Below are 27,577 nucleotides of genomic sequence, written 5' to 3' on the forward strand. Positions count from 1 at the left end.
TGTTAGAGATGTTAAGGTGCAAAAGGAAAGCAGATACAATCTTATCTCTAGATCAAGGTCATTGTTAAATGGGCTGTTAGGTATGAAGATATTAATGTGTGAGGTAATTTTATAGAGTGAATCAGGTCAATATATCATTATACTGTTGGGTGGCAAGGCTTAACTTTCTTTATTTGTAAGGTGGTTGAAGTAGCCAGGGAAAAAGACTAGAGGTTATAAAACTCATATCCACACTTTTGGTTAGTTTTAGAATATGTTTTGAGTATTATTTTTTAAAAGCTGCTTTACTAAGAATAGCGCTATATTTTTCAGATTCTATTTCCATTTAATTTTTTGTGGTGTTAGCAAGAAACAAGATGCTTAACTACCTTTCCTCAGCTTTCTTATCAAGTCTGATGCCAAATTGTGAAAACCTAGGTTTTAGTTCATATCTCCTTTGCCAGACCTTGAGTTTTGAGGTTAGGCAGTTAGGCAGATGATGTTTTAAAGCCTGTAGTTCAGAACAGTTGAGAAATATACAATGTTTTACAAAGTTAAGAGCTAATTTTTCTTTGTTGTGATAGGGTAAAAACCCAACTTTTTATGATAATTGCAATCAACATCCCCCACACACACTCCCCACCGCAAGAGTCTGTAAAAACAGTCACCTTAACTTAAAGATCAGCAGTGTGTATTTTCAATATTGGTTAGCAGTATATAATGGGTTGTTTTATTATTTTCTTTATTATTTATTATTTATTTTAGAAGTGCACCTGCCCCCTGCAGAGGAACAGCAGGAAGTACCACCAGGTAAGGCATTTTATTAGATGTATTGCTTTTTCCTTTTTTATTTAATTTAAAAGGTGCTGGAGTTCCCTGATGGCTTAGCAGGTAAAGGATCTGGCATTGTCACTGCTGTGATTCTGGTCACCGCCGTGGCATAGGTTACATTCCCTGGCCCAGGAACTTCCCCACATCCTGGGTGCGGCTTAAAAAAAAAAAAAAAAAAAAGAATTTAAAAGGTGCTGTTGATAGTCACACTAGCTGTATGAAATAATTCTATAAAGAGTAAAATTCCCAAGAGAAAAGGATTAATTATACCTACATTAAAAACAAAAACAAAAACATTTTCTTTGTTTTGCTCGGTCTAGCCAGTGTAATGGGAAATACACATTAGACCCAGACTAGTAGATATTTGTTGAGCTAGAATTTAAGAAACATTCATCATTCACAATCAAAGTACCATATGATTTTTGCCATTGTAGATGGTGATGGTGGTAGAAGTTAGAGGCTTCCCCCCGCTTTTTTTGATTGACAGTCAATTTGTGGAGGATGTGGACTCAGACTTGCCTTCAGATGAAAAGTTGAATAGTGCCTCAGTTTGTGACATTGCTCCTCCTCCCCAGCCGCCGTCTTCCCTGAGAGCATCCTTAGTGTCCCAGGTGATCCAGCCTGCTTAGAACTTCAGCCTACAGTTTTACCCCCATTTCTCTGCTTTTTCCTACCTGCCCCCCTGTCCGTTTCATCATCAGTGAACTTAAAGAATGGGAACAGAATTTCAGTCAACACCTGTGCTTTTAGAGATGATATCAATGATACCTACAGTCAGAAATTAACACATAAACCTCCTGTAAGTGGGGTGAGAAACATTTCATGAAGAGAGGATTTTCTCGTACCCGTTTCCCAAATGTGCTTCTTCTTGTTTCCGTGTTTCATTTCCATTTTTTTTTCTTTTCGTGTCATTTGTTGGCTCAGTTTTTACTCACATTTTCCACAGAACACTGTGAAATTTGTAGCTGTGATATGCGTTTGTGGCATTGATTTTGGTAGAAATAATTATGGCTGCCAAAATTTATTGAAATGCTAAATTTCAAGGAGGAAAGAACCTTTTATAATCCAAGACTATTTTTTTAGTAATACCTCAGCTTGTGTTTGCTTATTTAATGGTCGGGACGTTTTAGGTTTTGATAATTACATACATTGTACGTTTACACTATGTACAAATGCTGAAGGAAATACAGCATTGTTGGTATTGTGATATGAATGAGGAAAGAAACCCATGGAGAAGTTGACCTTTGACATGTTGACTGCTGGGCATATGTGTAGATTTTGTGTTTGGGAAAGATGCACAGAGCAAGGAAGTTTGATGTTTCTGTCCTACTTTTGTTATTTCCTCTTTATGGTTGAGCAATGCTTCTCAACATACCTTGTTTCTAACCTAAGGGTGCAGGGCAGGTTACTGAAGTTGCCTTTTGATTACTATTCATCCTTTGAAAGAAAATTGTTTTATAAGTATTCCTGCAACAATGACTTTTTTCTAGTTCATATTTTTACCATTGACCTGACTTTAATAAACACAGTAATATTATTTTCTGACCAAAAAGCTCTGTGCTTCTATTTTGGTGTATTATAAACAAAGCCCAAGAATTTCCTTGGAATGTAATTATAAAATACTAAGCAGTTGGTGGACCGGAATAAGGTGCTTTTTCTTGATGAAATATTTAACAGCCAGAGCAAGTGGAAATGAAGATTTGATTCATATGCATACTTGCTGACACACAGTGAGCTCCCATTAGAGCGGTTCTGGCTGTTATTGTTAGTAATTAATTAGCCTGATCTTTGAAGTGGATCAAGAGAAGCTAAATTCTGAAAGGCCTGCTCAAGAGGTTATAACCTGTCATTTGGTGTCATAAAACTTTTGAGAGATGCACTGAGTGGCTGTAGTGTGACCTTTACCAAAGAGAATGTGAGACCGAGCGTTAGCAGTAGTTATTTGTAATGATTACATCGGGTTGCTTATTTCCTATTATTGTCTTAGTCTTAATTTTTTTATCATTCAATCTTACAAAAGACTAGTTTTCATAAATCAGTCTCTATTTTGTATCTAAGCTGACTGCTGTTGCGTTAGTGCTCAATTATGGATGTGACACAGCAACTGCAGAAACACTCACTGTGGGGCTCTTCTCCTTACTTCCTTTCTCAATCCTTAAAATTCTGTATTCACTAGGGAGTTCAAATTGAGGCCCTCTGCAAAATGCTGGCTATTCGTTCTCTCTTTCCCGGCCCTCAGACTCTAATTGATGCTTACTTTGCCTTCCCTGATTGTTCGAAGAGTAGGTTGTTCGGTCTTAATATTGTATATTAAATTTCATAATAATACCCTTATTGGCGTGATAATCCCCCGGAGCAGGAACTATCTTAATTTGCCATTGTATCCAGCCACCCACCAGGGGACAGAAAATGCTAGCTTTATTAAGCATTGTGTATGTAAGGCTTTTCTAGAAACACACATGCATTAACTCAGTAGCTCTAGCAGCCCGAGAGGTGGATATGCTGTTAGCGCCATTGTACAGTTGGGAAAACTGAGGCACAGCAGGGCATTGTCACCTGCCCAAGGTCACAGAGCTAGCAAACGGTAGAACTGAGTTTGATTCTTACATTCTGGCTCCAGAGTTCACACTCTCAGCTGCTGTACTCTAGAAGATTTTACATGAATGAAGACCTGGGAGTTGCATTTTGAGAGCTGTTTTGATGGGATAAAAGCAGAGCTATCATATTCTTTGGTATCTTTTTCTTAAAATGCATTAGCCCTTATTTTAAGACTCAGAAATATTGAAGATCAGTTATGATTCATTGTGGGAAAGTAAGTTTAAATTTTCCAAGTCCAGTCATTTAAATTTTGCCAGATTTTGCTTATATTTGTACATTTGTAAGTGCTCTGCTGGCATATGTTTGGCAAGACGTAAAAGGTTAATCCTGAGAATTGGTTATTCTGGTGTTAGAAGTCAGTGATTTTGAATACTAGATTTTTTTTTTTTTTAAATTGATTTTGGAACCTCTACTCCTTTAGTGGATTTTCACCTTTGTCTTCAACGTCATATTTTTACTTGAAATCATAGAGCGTCTTTCTAGCTATATGACAACCCGAGGAGACAGGGCACACATGGAGTGGCCTATGAAGGAATTGCTTAGGAAATTCATCAGAGTAAAATTTCCTGCCAAACAGTAATTTAAGGCTGTTTGACTCATTGGTCCTATTAATGACTTTTCTGTCATGCCATGCCAGAAAAGAAAGTTAATGTTATGTCTCGTGATGACAGTTATGTTATTTGAAATGGAGGTATGTGAATGTGTCTATTTCTGGGTGAATCTGGGGCTTGTCTCAGAAAATGATTTGAGATAACATGTGTCACCCATCCCACTTTTGAGTCTCTAGAGGGGCTGGTGGTTCCACCCCGCTGCGTCTGTCCAGAGCTGAGCGCCATGCCGCATCTGTCACCAGCACTTTCTAACACTGACCAGTAAGGCCCACAGCCAGCTTCAGCCTGGCCGCATTGGCGGTCTTAGCTTACAAAATTCCTAAAATGCCTATCAGTGTTACCGATGTCGTTATTCATTAATTCAAGAAATTCACTAACTGCTCTGGTACAGACTTGGCCCGGGACAGTGCAGATACACGTGACCAATACAGGTCCCGTGTCACAGCCATTCACAGACACGTGAGTGCGCGCGCGCACAGCTGAGGACAACAGCCAACACGGCGTCATTAACGTCACAGTGTTTTCACAGAGGGCAGCACACAGAGGGGATAACTAACCCAGCTTAGGGGGCCGGGTTGGGGGTGAGCGTGAGGGACGGCTTCCTGCGTGAGGAGCTGGCACGTGGGGAGCAGGGAAGCGGGGGCTGGCAGCGCAGAGACCTCGGCCCGGCGGTCCGGATGCCGGGTGCTGGTTACCTGCTGAGAAGGCAGGGCCCGTGGGCAGGCAGGCGGCACTTCTCTGAGTGTCCCAGAAATGTGGTGTGAGGATTTGAATGTGGGCCTAAAGGTGACAGGAGGCCGCTGAACAATTCCAAGCCAAGGCGTCACATGACCAGACCCAGCTCTGCAAAGAGCAGTCTTGCAAGGAGATGGAGCCTGGTTGGGCAGACGTGTTCATCCAAGCAGAAATGGGGGTGTGTGTGGGGGCGGCGTGCGCTGGGGGGTGTGGGGGGGGGGCGTGCGCTGGGCCTGGGGTAGCGAGGATGCAGAGCAGGAGTGGAGTTCCTGACGTGGGCTTGCAGGTAGTTTGGTGGGAAAGGGGTGCTGGTTGCGGGGGAGGGGTGGAGGAGGAGTCCGATGCTTCGAGCTTGAAAGGCTGAATGATGGAACCGCAGTGGAGATACGGAAGGCAGGGGGAACAGAGGGTAGCAGAGACAACTGGCCTGAATTTGGAGATGTTAGTTTTGCAAGCTGATGAACAACTTATGAGTGGAGAAGTATTCAGATATTTAGGGGCATGTATTTGAGTCCTTCGAAATTGTAAATGAGCTTTTAGTTCATTTGCCTTACTCATACTTTGAACAAGTTCCCAGTCTCCAGGATTTTTGATTGCACAGGTTACACAAATGCTTCTTCCTCACAGTCCAGCTAATTGTTAAATTGGAGGAGAACCTCAGGTCAAACCCATTTTCAAAAGCGCTCTCTGTTGAGGTGTAATTTACACACAGGAAAGTGCTCCCCGTTGATGGTACAGCCTGGTGAAATTGTCCACATGATATTCTTGTACCTGCTACACGGTTCTTCCAGAACCCAGGAAATTGCTCCCTCTTTCCTCCTCAGTAACGCCTCCACCAAAGAGAACCAAGGTTCTGACCTGTGTCATCACAGACGTATTTGCCTGCTTTTGAACTTGATGAAATAGAACTACAAGTAAACATGCACAAATACACATACACACTTTTTTGTGTGACTGGTTTCTGTTGCTCACCATCATGACTGTGAGTTTCATACACCTTGATGTGTTTAGTAATTAGTCTTATTCACTGCTATTTACTACAAATATACACCCCTAAAAAATCCCTTTCTACATTGATGGCTGTAGTGTTGTTTCCAAGATTGGGTTATTATGAAGAAAGCTGCTCTGAGTATTCTTATACATGTCTTTTGGTGGACCTAAACACTCATTTCTGTTGGATATATAAAATGTACATATCATTTCCAGTTACTTCTCCTTTGCACCAGATAACTCTGCTTACATAAAAATTTCTGGTTACACACACGTCTGTATACATGTGTAGATAGATGGGAAGGAAGAAAGAAAGGAAGGAAGGAAGGGATGAAGGGAGGGGAGAATAATGGAAGGATCATAATTGAGCCTCAGAAATTATATCTAAATTTGACTGGGCCTTTAGTGCACAAGCTCCTTTTTTGCTCTAATGGTAGATCCAATGCTGTGATAGTACAATAAATCAGATACTAAAGTTTGGAATAAGAAAGTTGTTTATAGAAAGTTGGGCAGAAATCAATTTGACGTCTTTCAAAATACAGTCTACTTTTTTTTTACACCAACCACTTATATTGTCAATAACATTAAAAATAACATAAAGTTATTAAAGTAATATATTTAAGTGCAGCTTACAGTATCCGGTTGCTCCTAAAAAATCCCTACTGTAGTTGTGTTTCAAATACCATATGGGATTTTTTTTCCCTCTATTGCATTTCATTTTTAATACAGTGAAAACACTGATGGGAGAAAGAAATGTAACCCTTGGTTTTCTTGAAAAACGGACATTCTTGAATTCAATTGCAGTTCTCAGATGCTCTAAAGAACCTCAAATTTTCAGCAGCTTTGCAGATACTCCCCCAGAAACTCCTCTAGGTAGTTAATCATTCTGTTGTCAAGTTGCCCTTAAAAACAACAATACAAAAGCAAAAAAAAGCATTTACTTCTGTTGGTGGGTTTTTTAAAAGTAAAGTAAAAATTAAGCAGCTTCACAGTCTATGTCTAGTTGGTCCTTTAATTTAGATTTCCCCTTATTTTTGCAGATACTTAAAGCTTCAAAAAGACTGCCCCTACTACAAGAGGACCAGCTTAACCATACGCTCCAAAAGATGGCTGTGATAGATCTTGTGAAGTAATTTCTGAGCAGACCAAGATCTTTGGGAATGAACACTAAAGATGTTTCGAATGAACCATAGTCCACTGGCATTTTAGTGTGTGTGTGTGGTTTTTTTTTTTTTAGAAACAAAAATCACACGTAATGTTACATTCCTGCATGTCCTTTTTTGATAGCATTAGTGGATCTATTGGGTTTCTTTTCTTTTTCCTTCGGTGACACAGCTTTTAGTCTTACTTGTATTTATGTGTTTTGCAGACAGTAGTTAATAATGATATTGATGATGTAGCAGCGATTGTCATGGCAGGGTTTTAATATATATTATCAGTAATTAACACTAACTATGTTGGGTGACTTGTATAAACTGTGCATTAAACATGATTTAAAGCCACTAAGAGTGCCTCGTTAAGAGCTCTTAAAAACACTGGTAAGGGGTCATCATTAGCTGTGAGGATTTGAGTTGTATATATTTGCACTGATATCTTTATAAAAATTTTTGACATTAACTTTGAGTGTTCAGGGTGTAAAACTCAACATTTGAGATCCCTGAAGCTTTTAGCTTGTGAATGAGAAAAATTCAATATATCAATAAAAGTTTAAATTATCACGATTAATTTAATTTTCAAAATAAAGGGGGAAAATTACAATTCCTTGTTAGGACATAGGGGAAAGGCATAGCTTGTCATATCATGCAAAATGCTTCATGACACAGAGATTGATGGCAGAATAGCTATTGTCCCATCAGTGTTTGTTTAAATTTTAGAAGATCTCTGTCAATTACTGGTGCATAACTTAGGGTTGCTCTGCCTTTGGCTAATGTAGTTAGAGCCTGCCCAACACTGAAGGCTGCTCCCTGCAAAATAGCCACGTTGCCTCTGGCGGGGTGACGTGGGGTGTGCCGAGTGCTCACAAGCCAGAGGCCAGCTGCTGTTGCACAGCATTTGAGCCTTTTCCTTTCCACACCCAAGGGCTCCTTATGTTACTGTAGCTTATTCGTGGCTCAGAAATAGTTGCTGTGATAAAAATATTTCATCTGTTAGGAAAAAAAGGGTAGCTCCACCCTCTTTTCGAAAGGACCATGAGCCACTGAAAAACTCTAAGAAGTGGTTTCATTTACATGTCGGGGGTGGGGGGGAGTTCTTGATCATGTTCACATTGTTTTAAGATAAAGTGATGTTTTTCCTGCTTTTAGGGTTAAAATCAAAGAGATTTTATATTTTTATCATTAGAGATCATAGTTACAATGTAGTAAGTTATGCTGAATCAATGTATAGTGAAACCCAAAGCAATATGTTAGTAAAAAAGCAATACTTTTCTAACGCTGTGATATGGGTAATACGGAATTGCTACTCAGAATCTGATAAAGCTCTTACTTCCTATCGTGAATTAGGGAACACTACTTTTTATAAAGCCATATTTTTTTAGGGAAGCTTAGGAGTGACATGGATCTAATGAGTGAATGAGTGAAATGTTGCTGGATTTTTGTATAGAATCATCTCTAGAACTGTGGACACTGAGGATTCATTATGCTGTGGTCAACTTCAAATACTTTCCAAATATCTGAATTCACGAGCCTTGTCTTTACAAATGTCTGCCAAGCTGGGCAACACCAATGGATTTCTAAAAAGAATGGAAGTGTCTTCTGTTTAATGTTATTTGAGTGCAATAAAATGCAGAATTCTTCTCTATATTGTCATTGTTTTGAAGTCTTTCTGGTTTGTATGTAATGGTTCATTTATACTCTGGTATTTTAGAATATTATAGCATTTTTGTTGACTAAAGTCACAAAGCAGTGTGAATGTCTTAACCTATTTCTAGTAAGTCATTCCTAGTAGTACTGATTTCTCGTGGTGGTAATTTCTAGTAGGTAATGTTTGTTTATGTTGTGTAACATTTACTATCATGCTCCATTTTCTGGGGCAGGATTAAAATGAAATAGCTCCTGTGTCCGTCCTGTGTAGGTTTTTGGCACCTAGAAGTTCTGATAATTCCCCAGAGAGTACCCCCCCCCCCGACACACCGCCCGTACCCTTCTGATCCTCCGTGGCCGTCATAGCATACTGTGGGGATATTACTTCATCCTGGTTTCAAGGATTGAGGAGTCTGAGCAGGTAGAAGGGTAGCAAAGGGTACAGAAATTTCTCTTCTGAACTTCATCCTCTGGGCAGAAAAGGAGAACTAGACACAAAGGAACCATGTGTCTGCATGGATTCTGCAGAGGGCTGAGCGCGTGGTAGGGAGTTGAGTTTTCCTAGCACTTGAGTGTTATTGCTCTGCTTGCAGACAGACTGAAGGTCAGAGAGGCAGAAATGCTTGCAGACGTGGATGTGAGGCAGGGGCAGAAGGGGACACAACCGAGGGCTTTTGCCTCAGGGCTGGAATGGTTGGATTAGGCTTTCTTAGGTCAGCCTCTCGTGCCATCCATCCTAGGGACCACACTGCAGGAGGAAGAAAGATGGCAGCTGTGGTTCCTAGGAGCACCTGGCTGGGGCCCTCCCACACCCATTTAAAATGTGACCAGTTCAATCCACTCCTCTTTCCTTGGTTCCCCACCCCAGGGGCGGGAAGATTTGTGGAGAGCCCTAAACCCTTCTTCGAAATACTGCCGAAAGAACTCCTCAAAGACCTCAATTTTTGATGTTTTTCTTCTCACCGGTGTCCCCCTGTCTTATGCCTACAAGAGTACATCCTACTAAATGATGCATTCACTGCCTAACTTTACGATAAGGAGCTTATAGTTAATACAATCAGAAATTCTAGAACATTCAACAGAGACCTAGAACTCTGGTAGCTCTGGCAGGGGGCGGGGGGGGGGGGGGGCGGTGGTGTGTGGCAGCCAACTTCATAAAACCCACTCTTTGCAAAGGCCAAGACCGGCACTTCTCTTTCCCTTTGTTTCTCCTGCAACAGAAGTAGAGTCTGGCGCAGTGGGAAGAACGTGTGTTTTGGAATTATGTACACCGCTGACTTTGATAACTTGGACCCTCTGCTTTCCCATCCTCAGCCTCCTCCTCTGTACAGAGAAGGAGGTAAGACCTTTGTCAGGAGGCTTAAAGACATGCCTTGTGCTTGGCACCAAGCTTGATACACTTTCAGTCGGCTTGCATCCTCTCTCCAGGGACGCCAAGGAGAGACACTTGACCCATAAGAACCCCCTCCTTGCTTCAGATTTACTTCTCGCCTCCAAAAAGTGAAATGTTTCATATGAAAGAATGAGGGAAACTGAAGATCAAAAGTACTGAATGATCATGACTGCACCGCTGATCGCACGCTGTCTGGCATCCATACCCTCTTATATCTGCTCTGGGGAAAGGATGGAGTCTATGATGTTTTTTAAAAATTAATCTTCCTGGAGTTCCCGTCGTGGCACAGAGGAAACGAATCCAACTAGGAACCATGAGGTTGCAGGTTCAATCCTTGGCCTCGCTCAGTGGGTTAAGGATCCCCCATTGCCCTGAGCTGTGGTGTAGTTCGCAGACGCAGCTTGGATCCCGCATGGTGTAGGCTGGCAGCTGTAGCCTCCATATACCACAGGCTCGGTCCTAAAAAGCAAATAAAGAAATATATAAGTAAATAAATACATAAGTTCCCAAACTCTGCCCATCCCCACTGTGACTCATGTACACATTCCTTCCTAGAAATTCTCTAAAACTAGATAAGTACCGACAGGGACTGAAACTGACGGGTCTACCTTGAAAATTAACTAGATACTAATTTATACTAAACAAAAGGCCGGCCATGAGGTGATACATGCAGAAATGAGGTCGTTGGCACACAGTCAGGTTATGTGTTGCTGTTTCCTGTGTGGGTGTTCTTTGGCTGGCTCAGGTTCTTGGTGGGTTTCATGGCACTCGGCAGCCCCATGCATTTGTGGGAGAGACATTTTAACTGTGGTTAACTTAGTGAGAGGCTGATACAACTGGGCTCTTGGACCCACCCCAGCTTCTCAGCAGGTGAGCTATAGCACACCTAGGCTCTGTGCCGGCACCTCCAGGGGACATGTAAAATGAAAATAATTCAGGATTATATAAGTCATATAATGAATTAAATAATTAAATAAGCAAATAATTCAGGATTATATAACTCATATAATGTGTAAAGAATCCAGGATTTTTGGAAAATTGAATCATTCGCCCAGAAATAGTTTCCTTTAAAAAAAATGAAATATAGTTAATTTATAATGTTGTGTTAGTTTCAGGTATATAGCAAAGTTTTTCAGATTTTTTTCCATAATAAGTTATTACATGATATTGAATATAATCCCCTCTACTAAACAGTAGGTCCTTATTGTTTATCTGTTTTATATACAGTAATGTGTATCTCTCCATCCCAGAAATATTTTTCCTAAACTATCTTTATTTGAATTCATTTAAAGATAGTCCTATAATTTGAGATACTGAATAGTGACTCTCACAGTACTTATTTTGTCTTATCTTTACTTTTCAGAAACAAAGAGGAAAACAGATGATCCCGAAAAAAAAGAAAAAGGTGAGATTATCAAATCAACAGCCTTTTAATATACATAGAGGAAAGTTATTTACTATCCATGAATAACATGATTTTATTATATATCAGTAGTTAAAGTAAATTGCCGGTGAGTTTATTATTTCAACAATCTTATCAAAAGACATGAATATTATACATAAACATTAAGAGCTAAGGCTCTGGAGAAAGATTAGTTTCTAATCCAAGTTTTGCCATTCACGGTGTGTCTTGAGAATTATTTAACCTCTGTGCCTTAGTTTCCTCTTCTGTGATGTAGGAATGATAATAATAGTACCAGCTTCCAAAACCATAAGACTGTTGTTACCACAATAGTAATTAGCCGAAAATATATGTAAAGTGCTTAAAGCAGTGACCAGCACAGGGAAAGCTTAAAAGTACAAGGGAATGCAACTATGCTTAAAAGTACAAGGGAATGCAAATTTTACTAGAATGTGTTTTCTCAAGGAACTCGGAATTGTTGGAAAGATGTGCAAAGTTACACCCGTAGACAAAGATCCTCTCTGCCTTCCAAGAGTTTAATGCAGAGGCATTCTAATGAATTTAAGGACGCAGTAGAGGGATCTCCCTTTGTGGCTCAGTAGTAATGAACCCAACTAGTATCCTTGGGGATGAGGGGTTGATCCCTGGCCTCGCTCAGTGGGTTAAGGATGAGGCATTGCTGTGAGCTGTGGTTGAAGACTCAGCTCGGATCCCGAGTTGCTGTGGCTGTGGTGTAGGCTGGCAGCTGCAGCTCTGATTCAACACCTAGCTTGGGAACCTGCATATGCTGTGGGTGCAGCCCTAAAAAGAGAGAAAGAAAAAAAGGAATCGGTAGAACTTTAACTCAACTCTCATCAAGGTTCCTAAACTTAGGAGTTGTTTTAAAGTTAAATTTATAAAAAATGATATGGGTGGTCATCGAACAGTGGTTATACTTTTAGTATCAATTGAATGATAAAATCTTCAATGATTAAACATGATTATAGTTTCATGAAGGGCTTAATTTGTAGTGATTAAAGCTATAGTTCACATTAGGTATGAGATCTTGCTTTCTCAGTGTGTAAATACTTCTTGAGTATATGGAGTTGTAGCCTCTGGCCATAATTTCACTAAGGAGCAGGCATTTTGTGCATGCATTTTTTTTTTCTGACGAGTTGTTTTTAATTTTTTATCAAAGTAATATACAGCTCTAGTTTTTAAAGTTACTTATGAAGAAAAACAATATTCTTCTACCCTACTCCTCCCTATCCATGAGGCCCATTCCAGCTTTTTTCTAGGTGTTTCTTCTGGTACCTCCCTACGCATTCCTAAAGAACTTAATGAATTCTGCAACTTTCTCCTCCATATTGGAAGCTGTCAGTTGTCTTTTACATATAGATGCCTGGGATTTTGCCCAGTCATCAGACTCCACAAGCTCTCCATGCCTTACCTCCACCCCCCCCCCACGCCCCCACATACTCAAAACATGCTTTACTCTACTGGGTAGTGAGTAAGTACCAAGGAGAGAAGACAAGGCAGAGAGGAGGGAATCCCGGGCTTGTGATAGAACTAACTGCTTCCTCCACCCCGGAACCCTTCCTTCCCTGGCCTGCAGAATGCCATACCCCCCCTGCTTCCTCCTAGCCTCTCCTCTTTGCTTTTTCTCAGCCTTTTGGGTGGATGCTCCTCATCACCTTGACCATCAAGCACTGGAGGCCCCAGGATCGGTCCTCAGAGCGTTTCTTTATCCGCACACACTGCCTTGATGACCCCTTCCACTCTCATGGCTTTAAATGTCTATATGCCAAAGACAGCTTTTACCTGCAGCCCGGTCTCTTCCCAGAACTCTAGAGGGGTATGTCCAGCTGTCTACATGATGGAATTTGATGCCCTCAGATGGGTGTGTAATAATCACATCAAACTTAATAGGTGTGAAATGGAACTCCTGACCTTCCCGTGAAAACATACTCCTCCTATGAATCCTCTCTTTCCTGCCTCCCTGTCCTTCCATCAGCAAACCTCCCCCCCCTTGCCCTCTCTTCAGACTAGATCCTGAATCCAGCTGCTCCCTGCCACTCCCCCTCCACCCTTCGGGTCCCAGCCAGCACCCGCTTTTACCGGATTCCCCCCTTGCCTCCTAACTTGTCTTCCTTTGTCCCATATTCTTTCTTCATTCAGTAGCCATGGTGACCGTTTTAAAACCGAAGTCGTATCAAGTTGTTCAGATGCTTCCAGCACCTTCACATCTTCCTGAGAGTCAACCAGAGCCTTTTGCTATGGTTTGCAGGCCTCACACGACCTGTCCTCTCTCATAGAAGGTCTCTGAGGCGGTTAGTGATGTGTGCAGGGCAGCTGTGGGAAGACTTGGCTAAGAGAACAGTCTGTGCAAAGGTCCTGAGGCGGGAATGAAAGGCTTGAGAAGCAGGAGCATCCTGTACAAGCTGCGAGTTTGTGCTATGCAGTGGGAGAGAAAGTGGGGGAGCAGACCATGCCAGAGTCGGACGTTCTTCTTTCTGCGGTGGGACGCCGGGTCCAGCCCACCCAAGCAGGCGATTGCGCAGATCACTGCCTTTCCCATTCATGCACTGCCCGGATCGCTTCCCGGATGTGCACCCCCACATGTTCTTGCAAAGGGGGAGACCAAAGCGGGGAGATTGTGAGTGTCGCTGATTGCAGACATGAACATGTGCAAACCCTGCACAGTGTCTGTGACCATGACTCCTTACTCCACACCGCCTGGTACCTTCAGCACAGCTTCATCCTCCCAGAGCTCTGAGCCTAAAGGGCGTTTTCCAGTGACATTGGAGGTGGGCCCCCTTGGCCATTTCTTTATGGAATCTGTGAGAGAATCTGTAGCAACTTCACCTGGCTCCTGGCTCCTTGCTTTCCTCATCGTAGAACTAGAGGCTTATATTAGTGCCAGCCGAAGGATATTGACAACTAAAGCCTTTTATTGCATGTGACATCCAGAAAGTGTCGTCAGATTAAAAGATGTAATGAATCAATGTTACCCAGATTCGTTGAAAATCCCGTTTGAGCTAATTGTCAGCTTTGGGAATTCCATCTGTTTTTCACTCAGTTAGATGCTGTTAACTGTTAGGGCAGATGGAGGGGGAGGTAATTCATTTCTGGAATATGTAGTGACAAACTGAATGTTTTAATAGTCAGATTTTAATTTCATAATAATAAATATGGAGATTTTTTAAAATGGGAATTAAATTTAAGGACAGACATTAGGTTGCCTAATTTTCGGAAACGGAAGGGGAAATGGTTTTACTTAGAATTAGTAATCACATGATCCCTTTCTTTTAGAGAATTAGGTTTGGTTTATTTTGATGGAGGCATAGGTTTGGAATAGGGCTAATTCCGAAACAGGCCCTCTTTGGAGATGCGAGCTTCTTAAATTCAATCAGATCGTTTACATCCGTCTTAGCGAAAATTGCTATATCAGTTTCTCCCCACTGGATGTCATCTTTCCCCTTGTATTTCATATTCCACACCCACAGAATGAAAGGGTGAGCTCAAAGTAATGCAATACAAAATGGTTATTAGGTGTCCTTATTTGTGTTCATCCATTTATTCAGTACGTATCAAGTACCTGCTATGTGCCAGCCCTGTTTTAGGCACTGGGACTAAAACATTCAATGGAAACAAAGTCCCAGTTCTCAGAGTACTTACCACTTATATTTTAGTGTTGTGGGGGATGTGTAATTTTTAAAAAAGAATATAGTATGCAGTGATAAGTATGAAAAGGAATATAAAGCAGAAGAGTACAGAGATTGACAGTGGCTGGTGTGTCGCTCTGTTGATGGGCCCCTTGGACAGTGACATTTGGAGATATAAGATGCAAGGGTGTGAGCTCCACAGCCATCTGGGAGGAGTGAGTTCCAAGCATGGAAAAACATATTCATAGTCCCTTCACACCTGTAAGGATGAGTGAGGAGGCCAGTGTGGCCGAAGAGGAATATGAGGGGGGAGAGAGGAGTGGGTGAGATCAGAGGGGTATATGGTCTAAATCACATAGGGCTTTGAAGAAGGGCCTTGATTATTATCTCAAGTGAGATAGAAAATCTTTGGGAGATTCTGAGAAGATTCATATTATCTGCTTTATATTTCAAAAGGCTCATTCTGGGTCTAGGGATGCACAGCTGGAAGCGGGGAGGCCGCTTAGAAGATGCTTGCAACAGTCCAGGCGAGAGGCGGTGACACCCAGGATTAGGAGATGGGGTAGACATAGCGAGTGACAGTTAGATTCTGCATCTATTCACATGCGAGCTCTATGGGATTTACTAGTGGCTAGGATACTGGGTATGAAAGAGAGGAGGCAAAAATGAGGATGTTTCCAGGTGGTGCAGTGGGTTAAGGATCCAGCGTTGCCGCAGTGTTGGTGCAGGTCACAACTGTTGCATGGGTTTGATCCCTGGCCCAGGAACTTCCACATGCCACCGGTGTGGGGGTGGGGATGGGAGACCCTCAAAGCTGCATGTTATCAAATCCACTGAACATAAAAATATATATGAGTATAAATATATATATATATGTTATTGATTTAATACATGTAAAATGTCAGTTATTAGCTGAGGACTTGTGAGTCTTTGAAGAAATTTGAGTAGTAACAATATCCATCCCTGAAAAAAGTGACTGTGGTTTTGCTTGTGTGTGTGTGTGTGTGTGTGTGTGTGTGTGTTTTAGATAAAATTGCTTTTAGGTCAGTCTTTTCCTGAAATTCTCCTTTGATTTAGACTAATATTTAATGTCCTGTTATATTATTCATTACAATTTAGGATATGCTTATCTTTCGTGAATGTCTTTAAGAAGGCAATTGAAGATTTCCTGGTCACTCTTCATATTCTTTTTAAAAATAATAGTCAATGCCCCAACAAAACACCAGATGGCACTAGAAAACAAGTCACTTTTACACTAACAAATGACGTCTTTTATGTGACTCAGAGAAAAGGCTGCCATGGCTCTATTATTGCCCTTAAATCATCTGGATGCAACTAGTTCCTCACACAGATACTTCTGAGTTTTCTATGATCATAAGGAAAATGGAGAACCAACAAGGGCCATAACATTTAGACTGTATCTATCTCTCTGAAGTTTTTCCTGGGATTCTTACAACAGTTATGTAACATGTTTGAGGAAAAACAGAGAACAGGAGGATAAAAACTAGACTCCTTAGGATAGCACGTGCCACATCTCAAGATCTGTCTGCTGCTCATGGCTTTCCTCTGCTCGGAATGTTCTTCGTTGCCTCCACACTCCACAATCACAAACCCCTCTTCCTTAGAACTGAGCTTAGAGTTGACCTCTGTCAGGAAGCCTCCCCTGTCTACACCCTATCTCCTGCCCCAAACCAGAAGATGTATTTCTTCTCTCTTTTTTTCAAGAAACCCCGAGTTTCAGCTACTGTTCTTTTCAGCTATAGATTTCTGATTGCTTCTTTTTTAAAAAAGCTTCCATTTCAGTTTTGAGATTTCATCTCTGTTCACTCATTGTTTTTCTTTAATCCTTTGTACTGATTTATAATCACTGATTTGAAGTGTTTTTCTAATAAACCTGATATCTGGGGCATACGCAAAGGCAGTTGCTATTGACTGCTCTTTTATTTTCCTGATTTTGAGTCAGGAGAGTTCTGTTCCTTTGCATGCCTTTAGTAATTTTTGGTCAAAAGCTGGATTTTGTATGTAGTGTGTTGGAACAACTCTGAATTTTTTTTTTTTCCTGGGAATTGTTGGTGTCTAGTACACAGTTAATTTGTCTGGACTCAAACTGAAAAATCTGTCTCCTCTGCCATCTGAAGCAGCTACTGGCTCTGATCCGGTTTCTTGGCTCCCAGCTGCTGTTTTTAAGTCTAGTCCTCTCATGGGTGGGGTGGAGGTGCCCTGTATAGTATACTGATCTGTGGAAGATTTGGGCAGAATTCATACTCAAATTTTGAGGCTTGCTTCTGGGATTTCCCTTTGCATCTGGGACTCCCCATCTAAGTTTCTGGCTGCTTTGACAGCCCCAACTTCTGCTCAAGTTATGCCTCAAGCCAGTAGAACATCTATTTTCTGCTACTCAAACTATGTGTGTATTGTGAAGTGTATTCAGGCAAAACAGCAAACTTACGGATTTCATAAGAAGCAGTTCTGTTTTTTTCAAGATCAATTTCTGTAGTAGTTTGCTTCCACAAGACCCCCAGTGATACTTGCCTCCTCACTTTCATGCCTGTGTTGTCCTCTCTTCACTGACGAGGGCAAACCCGTGTGATCAGTAGGGCATTGCAGAAATGACAGAGTGCGACTTCCAAGGCTAGGTCATAAGAGACATTGCAGCTTCTGCCTTGCTCTCCTTTGGATACTTGCTCTGGGGGACACCGCCTGCCATGTTTTGAGACTATATACTAACAGTCCTTTAGGCAGGTCTGCGTAGCTAGGAACTTGTGTAAGATAATAAATGTTTGTGGCTGTTGTATGCTGCTAAGTTTAGGGGTAGTTTGTTTTGCAGTCATGTATAACGAGTCCATCCTCTTCGAGTTTCTGCTTGCTTTGTCACTAGCCTTGCTGGGGGGACCCATGAAGGTAGAGAGTTATTAGTCAGCCAGGGATTTGGGCATAGTTTACTCTCAGGACCTCATCCCTTCTGTGGCTCTCCTGCTTCCAAAATTTCTGTCTGCTCTGTTGCTCTGAATGCTCTCATCTGCTCCCTTCAGTGAGGAAGAACTTAGGGTGGTTAGGGAGCACCTCATGCAAGCAAACCACAAACTCACCATTCTTACCCAATATAGAAATAGTCTTTCAAGAAGAAACTCTTCTATTTTTAAGTTTCTGCCTGTCTTAGTCATTTTCCAGTGCCTTCAAATAGTTGTTTTAATGTCGTGGTGATATGTGATTGATTTAATGAATGAAATATGAATGCTGATACTCTGAATACTGGAGGGGCTGGATATCTCAGTTTTGTAACCCATTATGGATTGATTCCCTTGCTGTGAACTTCCTTTTTTAAAATATAATTTTAGGAGTTCCCGTTGTGGCTCAGTGGTTAACAAATCCAACTAGGAACCATGAGGTTGCGGGTTCGATCCCTGGCCTCGCTCTGTGGGTTAAGGATCTGGCGTTGCCATGAGCTGTGGTGTAGGTTGCAGACGCGGCTCGGATCTGGCGTAGGCTGGTGGCTACACCTTTGATTCAACCCCTAGCCTGGGAACCTCCATGTGCTGCAGGAAGTGGCCCTAGAAAAGGCAAAAAGACAAAAAAAAATTAATTAAAAAATAATTTTGGAGTTCCTGTCGTGGCGCAGTGGTTAACGAATCCGACTAGGAACCATGAGGTTGCGGGTTCGGTCCCTGCCCTTGCTCAGTGGGTTAAGGATCCGGCGTTGCCGTGAGCTGTGGTGTAGGTTGCAGACGCGCCTCGGATCCCGCGTTGCTGTGGCTCTGGCGTAGGCCGGTGGCTACAGCTCCGATTCAACCCCTAGCCTGGGAACCTCCATATGCCGCGGGAGCGGCCCAAGAAATAGCAACAACAACAACAATAATAACAACAACAACAAAAAAGACAAAAAAAAAATAATTTTATTGGGGTATAGTTGATTTGCCATGTTGTATTAGTTTCAGGTGTACTAATACACCTGAATCTGTGAATCTGTGGTACATATACATCTATCCATTCTTTTTTCCCATGTAAGATTTTGTAGAACACTGAATAGCCCTCCCTGTGCTATGCAGGAGTCCTTGTTAGTTTTCTGTTTTATATACAGAAGTGTGTGTGTTCATCCCCATCCTCCCAGTTTATCCCTCCCCCACCGTGATTCTCCCTTCAGTAACCATCAGTTTGATTTGGAAATCTGTGAGTCTGTTTCTGTTTTATAAATAAATTCTTTTGTATCTTTTTTATGAGATTGCACATAAAAGTAAAATCATGTGATATTTGTCTTTGTCTGACTTAACGTCACTTAGTATGATCATCTCTAGGTCCATCCGTGTGGCTGCGAATGGATTATTTCATTCTTTTTATGACTGGATGATATTCCATTGTATATCTGTACCACATCTTCTTTATCCATTCCTCTGTCGATGGACATGTAGGTTGTTTCCATGTCTTGACTATTCTAAATAGTGCTGCAGTGAACATTAGGGTGTATGTATCTTTTTGAATTATGGTTTTCTCTGGATTTATGCCCAGGAGTGGGAGTGCTGGGTCATAGGGCAGTTCTTTATTTAGTGTTTTAAGGAACCTCCATCCTCTTTTTTTTTATAGTGCTTGCGGAACTTCCTATTCACATTTTATTTAAATTTTTTTTTCTTGATCTTCAGTGGTTTCATTAGTATTACTGGTATTAGTCCCATATTGATTTTTGTATTAAAAATATTTTCCCAACTGTTTTTTAGTCTGTTAATTTCATGCGTCATGCCTTACAGGTACATAATGGTTGAAATAAAGGAGTATATCAATGAATACATAAAAGGGTCTTCTCTAGTCTGGTTTGGTACTTTGAACAGGTCTAACAATATTCCCTTGCTTTCATATATTTTTCTATTATAAAATAATAAAATATGATCCAATTCCTGGTACCAAAAAAAATAAATAAATAAAACAAAATGAAATATGTACAAAATGTGGACAACCTTGATTCAGATGGCTTTGGCTTGGGAGCTTCAGAAGGGTGAAGCATGGTCTTTGCCTTAAAGAACTTATTCATTTGTCTTATTGAGATAAGAACTCTCACACCTGGCTTTGGTGACACCTGTTCTCAAGCTTCAATTATTTGGTCTCTGAGGCTCCTTTTTCTTGATGCACGTGGGCTTGACCAAGTCATCACTGCCTTGAACTTAATTCCTGCGAGGCCAGTGTGTGTAGGTCTTCTGTCTTTAAGCTGCCCATTGGAGGTTCATTGACTTGGGAAGTCTCTAAAACACTCTCTAGTTTTCATTATTAGTAGCAACAATCTGCTTAAATGTAGCACTGGCTGGTGGTTCGGTTCAGGCCACACTGCTATGATGTTGTAATCTTTCCATAATGTAGAAGAGCAGTGTAGCAATAGCACACTTAAACCAACTCAGGGCAAAGCTTTGGAAAAACCATCTCCCTCCCACCCTTGCAGCTGTGAAAAGAGGTTATGAGATAACCGCTGTTCAAGATTTATTATAGTCATTACATTCAACAGCTACAGTCATTTTAGTGGTTCCGAAAATACACCAGGAGTTATTGTCTGATTACTTCTACAGATAAGTTAATTATAGGAGATTTCTGACTCTTATACAAGTCTGATTTAGAGAGAAGTTTAATTACAGCAATTTTGGTGATTTAAATAAGCTCAGCATATATTACCAGGCTCACCAAGTGGAGGAGAGGTTTTTAGCGGTGTTGAAAATACACATTTGCTTTGTTTTTATTTTTCATGTCATGATTTTTAACTGTGTTGTAGTAGGAGTGATAATTCAGGGCACCTGTTTCCACCAGAGTGCATCTTCAGTCAAATACACCGCAGGACAATAATAGCAAATTCTTCGTTATCATTAAAATCTCATTCTAATGTTTCCCATTGAGCATTCAACATTTTACAGCGCTCATTTGTGTAATGGTTGTGACAACATGAGCAGGGAAGTAAAATAGGTTTCTTAAGGGAAAAAACTCAGATATTAGTGTGTTTTGAAATTATCATTAGGGTCTAAATTTTCTTTTAATTGATGGGAAATGCGACCCTATCTTCAAATCAAAACAATCCACTTTATTGTGTATTAACATATTGTCTGTATGTATACTAAAGCAAATTAAAAAGTAGCATTTTAGCCACATATGCCCAAGCTAGCTTACAGTTAAGCTTTCAAAAAACGTGCCGTTTAAAGACAGTTCTGTTGGAAGTTGAATATATTCATTTATTTAAATAGGACTTCAAATAGGAGAGTGCATTAGTTTGAAAAAATACATTAGAGAAAATTATCTCAGTCTGATTTTGGAGCTATCCCCCAGAGCATTTTTCATTCTTCTGATCTAATGGTAGATTGTACTGGCATTTACAGCAATAGTTCTTGCCATATGTTTGTTTTTTCATTAAAAAATCAAATATGTGTTGACAATAGAGCATATTAGTTACAGTGAAAATAAATCATTTTGTGTTTCATTTTGGGTGCTTTTATTCCATTCTGTCGGGGAAGCTGTTTTGTTTACTTATCCCTAACACCATGTCAGTTTTGCTTTTCTCCTTTGCTAGAATGTTCTTTCCACGTTCTCTTTGCTTAGATCCTACCGCCCTTTGCTGTGACTGAGCCTGGTCAGTGTGGGAGTGGCTGGAGCCTAAGGTCAGGTGGACACTCAAGGATGGGGCAGAAAATTAGGCACAAGCATTAGGAGGCATCTAGGAGAAATAGGCAACAGGCAGATACATTAGGAATGGAGAGAAGCCAGTAACCATCACAGGGATTCGGGAAAGGACCCTAAGGAAAGCTGGGAGCTGGAGGACATTTGCTGACAAAGTATTTTCACATAGAGGAGTAGCACTGAAATCCTCCAACGGCCCTACCTACCGTAGAGCCCCGTCACCAGCCCTGCCAGGGACTCTTAGGAGCTGGTCCAGGGTGATGGCCGCAGGGCATGAGGTTGGTGCATGGACATCAACCATACTCAAAGCTTATCAGCTGCCATAAAGCTTTTTTTTTTTTTGTCTTTTTGCCATTTCATGGGCCGCTCCCGCAGCATATGGAGGTTCCGCAGCATATGGAGGGGTCGCATCAGAGCTATAGCCACCGGCCTGCGCCAGAGCCACAGCAACGCAGGATCCACGAGCCGCGTCTGCAACCTACACCACAGGTCATGGCAATGCCAGATCCTTAACCCACTGAGCAAGGCCAGGGATCGAACACGCAACCTCATGGCTCCTAGTCGGATTCGTTAACCGCTGAGCCACGATAAGAACTCCTGCCGTAAAGCTTTTATTTAACCCTCCACTTGTCCTCTCCCACTCCACCCAGAACATTGGAAGCTAATATAGGGGATTAACCGCTTTTGAAATCAGGAATGAACCTGAATACAACTAGTTTCTGTGCAGGCTCTGGTGTATAATACAGCATTGCTGAACCCCAACTTCATATTAGAATCGCTTGTGGGAGCTTTCAGAAAATGCCGTGGGACCACCCGCTAGCTATTGTGATTTCCTAGTTCTAGAGCAGTCTTTTTAATGAGCAGTCATGGTTGAGAAGTACTAGATCTGTACTAGGTAATGATGATTACCTGGTCAACCTGGTTTGTCCACCAGGATCCTCTTAACTGAAAGTTTCCGTTGGATCCACTGGTTTGGATATCATTCCTTGGTAATACTTGAATCCAATTTGAAGGGACTTTTAAAGTAAAATATAAAGACAACAAAATGATTATTTGAGATGAGCTGAACCTATACTAAGGAATGAACCATCATAAGTTTATTAAATTGCTCTCTTAAAGACAAGTGTAGGAGCCACAAATGTAAACAAACCAGTGGCACTGCCGATCTGGGGGAACCAGCGGCTTCCTCATCGTGATGTTCGTAGGATGCTGAGCTGGGCCAGGGAGGTGTCTGTGTCTGGCTCTGGCACTGGCCCCTTTTCCTCTTTCCTGGCCCATCTGCAGACCCTCTTCTCACCTCGTGTGGGTCCATCCCTTTGCCAAGTCTTGCAAATTTGAATTGAGACTAAGAGAACAATGTTAATGACTTCTCAGCTGCCATCTACCCATGCTCGAATTTCAGGTATTGAAAATTGAAAGAACATGATTTTTGGCAATGACATTTTCATGAGTCCAGCTTCTTTGCTTAGTTACTATTGCATTGATGGCACCAAATGTTGGAAGCGAGATGAGCCTCTTCCAAGGCTGCACAGATGCCACCTGGGAAGACAGTGGTTGCCTCTCTGGCTTTGACCAGGAGGGACCCATATCCAGGCAGCCCCCCTCCCCACTGTCGTCCTCCCCACCCACCCTCCTGCAACGTTCTGGGGCAGAAACTGCCCTTTTTGGGATTTTTGCTGCTTAATTGTTAGAGACCACTAAGTTACCCCTCATCAGGCGTAGGTTCTAAACATCTGGGGAGTAGGTGTATCATTAATTGAAGACATATTTCTACACAGGATGAAAATGTTTGGGAAAAAATATAAGCCTATAATAAAAAGCAAATACATTCCACTACTTTGATTCATTTTTTGCCCTCTGCTTGATGGGGCCTGGCTGTGCCTCATGCACAGAAGCTGCTCAGCATTGAACGGATCACTGCCATGGCCCATTTTTTACTTTTTTTTCTTTTAAAGTCATAAGAAAATGGAGTTCCTGTAGTGGCTCAGCAGGTTAAGAACCTGACTAGTATCCATGAGGATGCGTATTCGATCCCTGGCCTCGCTCAGTGGGTTAAGGATCTGGCATTGCCGCAAGCTTCAGCATGGGTCGAGGCTTTGGCTCGGATCTGGCATTGCGGTGACTGTGATGTAGGCCATCAGCTGCAGCTCAGATTCGACCCCTAGCCTGGAAACTTCCATATGTCATGGGTGTGCCCTAAAATGAAAAAAAAGTCATAAGAAAACATCACTGAGGTAGTTAAAGGAATCTATTTTGTACATCCTCCAAATTATTCAATACTAGAGATATTCATCATTGAAGGCAAATATGCAGCAATTTAACTGCAAATTCTAAGTTTATTTCAATTCACAAGTACATTTGCCCACTTGATTGTGGTAGAATCAGAACACACTGATTTTTGCCTTTGAGTTATGTTTTAAGAAGTCAGCGCGTGTGGGTGAAGGGAGTAAGAGTAGGAATTGCATGTGCTCTAACACATTGCTTTCACAGGAGATTCATTTGTGTTCAGTGACAGTGTCCTCTCTTTAGCCATGACTCCTTCCTCCCCTCTGTGTGTTGACATCTTAAAGAATGGATGTGGGAAGTTCCCGTTGTGGCACAGCAGAAACAAACCTGACTAGTATCCCTGAGGTTGTGGTTCGATCCCTGGCCTTGCTCAGTAGTTTAAGGATCTGGCGTTGCCGTGAGCTGTGGTGTAGGTCACAAACATGGCCTGGATCCTGCATGGCTGTGGCTGTGGTGTAGGCCAGCAGCTGCAGCTCTGATTCAACCCCTAGCCTGGGAAGTTCCCATATGCCACAAGTGCAGCCCTAAAAAAAAAAAAAAAAAATCGTACATGAGAACCAAGTAGTCAAGAGTTTCAGCTTCCCCTGGTTGCCGTGCCCTGTGGAGTGCACTGAAAATAAAGCCAGTAAAAAGCTACAGTAAAAGGAAGCAGAGGTTAGGCGCAAAATGCTGTGGGAGCAGGAAGGAGGGAGTAACTCGCTGCTGGGGGGTGGCGGGGGATGGAAAGAGCTTCCATATTCATGGACGGGCGATATTTGGGCTGGTCCTCGATTAGTGAGCAAGGGTTGTATCCACGCAGTTCTCTTTGCATAACCCGTGTACACAGATACTGAATGATTTTTGATGACAGGGATGGTGGGTGGTGTTTCTGCTCACAGCCAACTCATCTTTACTCCAAGAGCAGTACTGCTGGAGTATCACAGGAATGCTCCCTATAAAAGAGTTGACAACACTTGGCACTACCACTTTTGGGGAAAATTGTTATAATTTAGAAATATAGAGAGTGTTTTTTTTTATATACGTTCTCCCCCTTGATTCTTCAATACCATTGATGGTCCCTTTTGTTAAGTCCTTTCCTGTAGATTAAATTAGAGCCTACTTCTAGGACTATGACTATATATTTTATCTGGAACCTTGGGTCTGTTAGCTCCCATGATTATACAGTATCAACTCTGCTCAAGTTGTGTGAAACACTCAAAACTAAACTTGAAATAAAGGTAGATGAAATCTATTTATACTGCATGGTGCCTTTTGTTGATATCTTGTACCTAAAAGCCAGGGTTTGATAAAGGTATGTTTCGGGTAATAGCCGTGATCTTAATGATTCACTGAAGTTTGTTCCTCTCCCCCATGGATCACTGACTTCTTTGAACATTGATAGCACTGGATGTGTGATGTCATCACTAATGTCATTCAGCCACTCATAGTGTGGAAGTAGCGTTAATTGCGAATTATAGCTTCTACATAAAATCAGTGAACTTGGGTGAGCTTTTTATTTCTGTGCCTTGTCACTTTGATTCATACCACATCTTGCTTTTTAACTGCTGCCGTGAACCCCATGTGCATTTCTCTGCAGTCTATTTTTTCATGGCCCTTGTAGACGGAGACTCAAGCAGCAGAGGACCCAGCAGGGCGTGTGTTGTTGTGCCGTTAATTGCATACCCTGTTCCTGGCTAGGAAGGAGGCTGGGGGCAGATTGTCTTTTACCCCCTGAGAGGTATGATAATAGCTCAAAAACGTACTTCCTGGATTGTTTCCCTGTGATTATAAAACACGAGGGAAGAGACTTGTTGGAAAGAAAGAAAAAAGGAATATTCTTAAATTGCCTCCTAGATTAAAAGTATAAAGATGCTTAGTGCACTAGCACCAGAGTGATGGAAAAACACCGTGTTACCACTCTTGGTCGGTCATCTTAGACTGAGTTTCCAGTTTGATCAGTTTTGTTTTTAGATGAACGTATGTGGCTGATGCGGTGTTTGGAGGTTGAGGCTGATCACAACATTACAGGAAATTTGGAGATAAGAGTATTATTCTGCCTGCATCAGACTTTAAAGTAGCCATCATTTTTTTTTCTTTCTTTTTGTGAACATTCTCCTCATTTATATTTAAATCCCTCATACCAGCATCAAGCTGCTTGATCAGAGCTAGAAAACTGTTGCAGCATGTGAAAGGAGTCCTTTTCCAAGAGTTTTAGTCTCGGCTCTATCATTGCTCATTACCATTTGATCTTTGAACTTCTTATTTGCAATTCCAACTTGAACATGTCTCTTAGCCTCTTAAAACTTCTCTTTTTCCACATGTAAAGTATGGAGAAGATTCTCCCTGCCATCCTGCAGTTTGGGGTATGTCAGGTGACTCTTTGTCACTGATGTCATGCTGTCCAGAGAGGAGCAACCATTATCATTGCTTTCCCTCCAGTTACTTTTTTATATAAAATGTATGCAATCTCCAATCCAGATGCTGTTTAATACTGTTTATTTTCTATGTTCCTTTTCCAAGAGGCTCTTGATGAATCCGATAAGTTTAATCCTCATGACATCCCAATATATTTAATGTTTTAAGTGCAAGAGGAGCCTACTGGTTCTTCAGGGATGTTCCTCTAAAAATTGTTTATAGGTAGAGAATAAACATCTCCATGCTGAATGAGGTCAGAGAATACTGAGAGCTACTTGAAGAATGCGCATAGTGGCATCTCATTAAAGAGTAAGTTATGCTTTCCTTCTGCCTCGGGTGTTAAAGCTTTATTAACACCGCTTTGGAAAACAGCTAACTAAAAAAGCTAAATGCTTAAGGGATTTATTATAAAACTCAATCGTGCCATTAATTTCCATGTGTGCTTTAAATTGCTGGAGTACAATAATGTATTCAGAAAGTAAGCAAGTTCTTGCTTCTCCCATGTGTCCCCTTGATTGTGCTATTGGTAGCTGGTTCTTTAATTAAATGTGTCCAAAGATAGGATCGGCTAAAGTGTTTACTGTATAAATAGTTTTCATTCCCAGTGTGCAAGTTTAAAACCCTGGTAAAAAGAGTTTGCCATCTGTTAAAAGCTAAAACATGTGGTGTCCCATTGCATAAAAATAAACTGCACATTATTTATAAAAAGATTCGCATTGTAGATCCTATCCTTCTGTCTTTTGGATGGACAGTAATTTGCGATGTTTTAGAATGTCGCTGTCTTCCCTCCAAGTGACAGCATGCATTATGTTTAAAAACATGATCATCTAGAAACAGTGAAATTAATAGATGCATTTTTATTCAAGAGAAGGTAGATTTGTCTGAATGTAAGTTTTACTAGTGAGAAATTGCAGCTTTTTTTCTTTGGTATTTGCAAATGTGCTTCTTTCTAAGGGCTTTATTTTCAAGTCTTCTTTTTCCCTCAATCAAATCTTATAACCCTTTGATTTAGCCAGGAATTTGATTCCAAAATGTTGAGTAGAATTCTCTGTGCTATACAGTAGGTCTTTGTTGTTTATCTATTTTATACTGTATAGTGGTGTGTCTATGTTAATCCCAAATTCCTAATTTATCCCTTCCCTCACTTTCCCCTTTGGTAACTGTTAAGTTTGCTTTCTATGTCTGCGGGTCTATTTTTGTATTGTAAATAAGTTCATTTTTATCGGTTTTTTAGATTCCATATATGTGTGTGTGATATGATATTTGTCTTTCTC

At 41.3% G+C, this 27,577-nt stretch overlaps 1 protein-coding gene across 1 annotated transcript in view; it reads left to right on the top strand.

Annotated features, from left to right (window-relative positions):
• ASPH (aspartate beta-hydroxylase) overlaps window positions 1-27,577 on the top strand; it is a 176,723-nt gene that overhangs the window by 60,967 nt on the left and 88,179 nt on the right. Inside the window, exons 14-15 of the mRNA XM_047783864.1 lie at window positions 745-789; window positions 11,302-11,343. Of these exons, the coding sequence (XP_047639820.1) occupies window positions 745-789; window positions 11,302-11,343 (87 nt within the window). The remainder of the gene's footprint in view (window positions 1-744; window positions 790-11,301; window positions 11,344-27,577) is intronic.

This window comes from Phacochoerus africanus, chromosome 6, assembly GCF_016906955.1.
Source record: "Phacochoerus africanus isolate WHEZ1 chromosome 6, ROS_Pafr_v1, whole genome shotgun sequence".
Taxonomy (NCBI): Eukaryota; Metazoa; Chordata; class Mammalia; order Artiodactyla; family Suidae; genus Phacochoerus; species Phacochoerus africanus.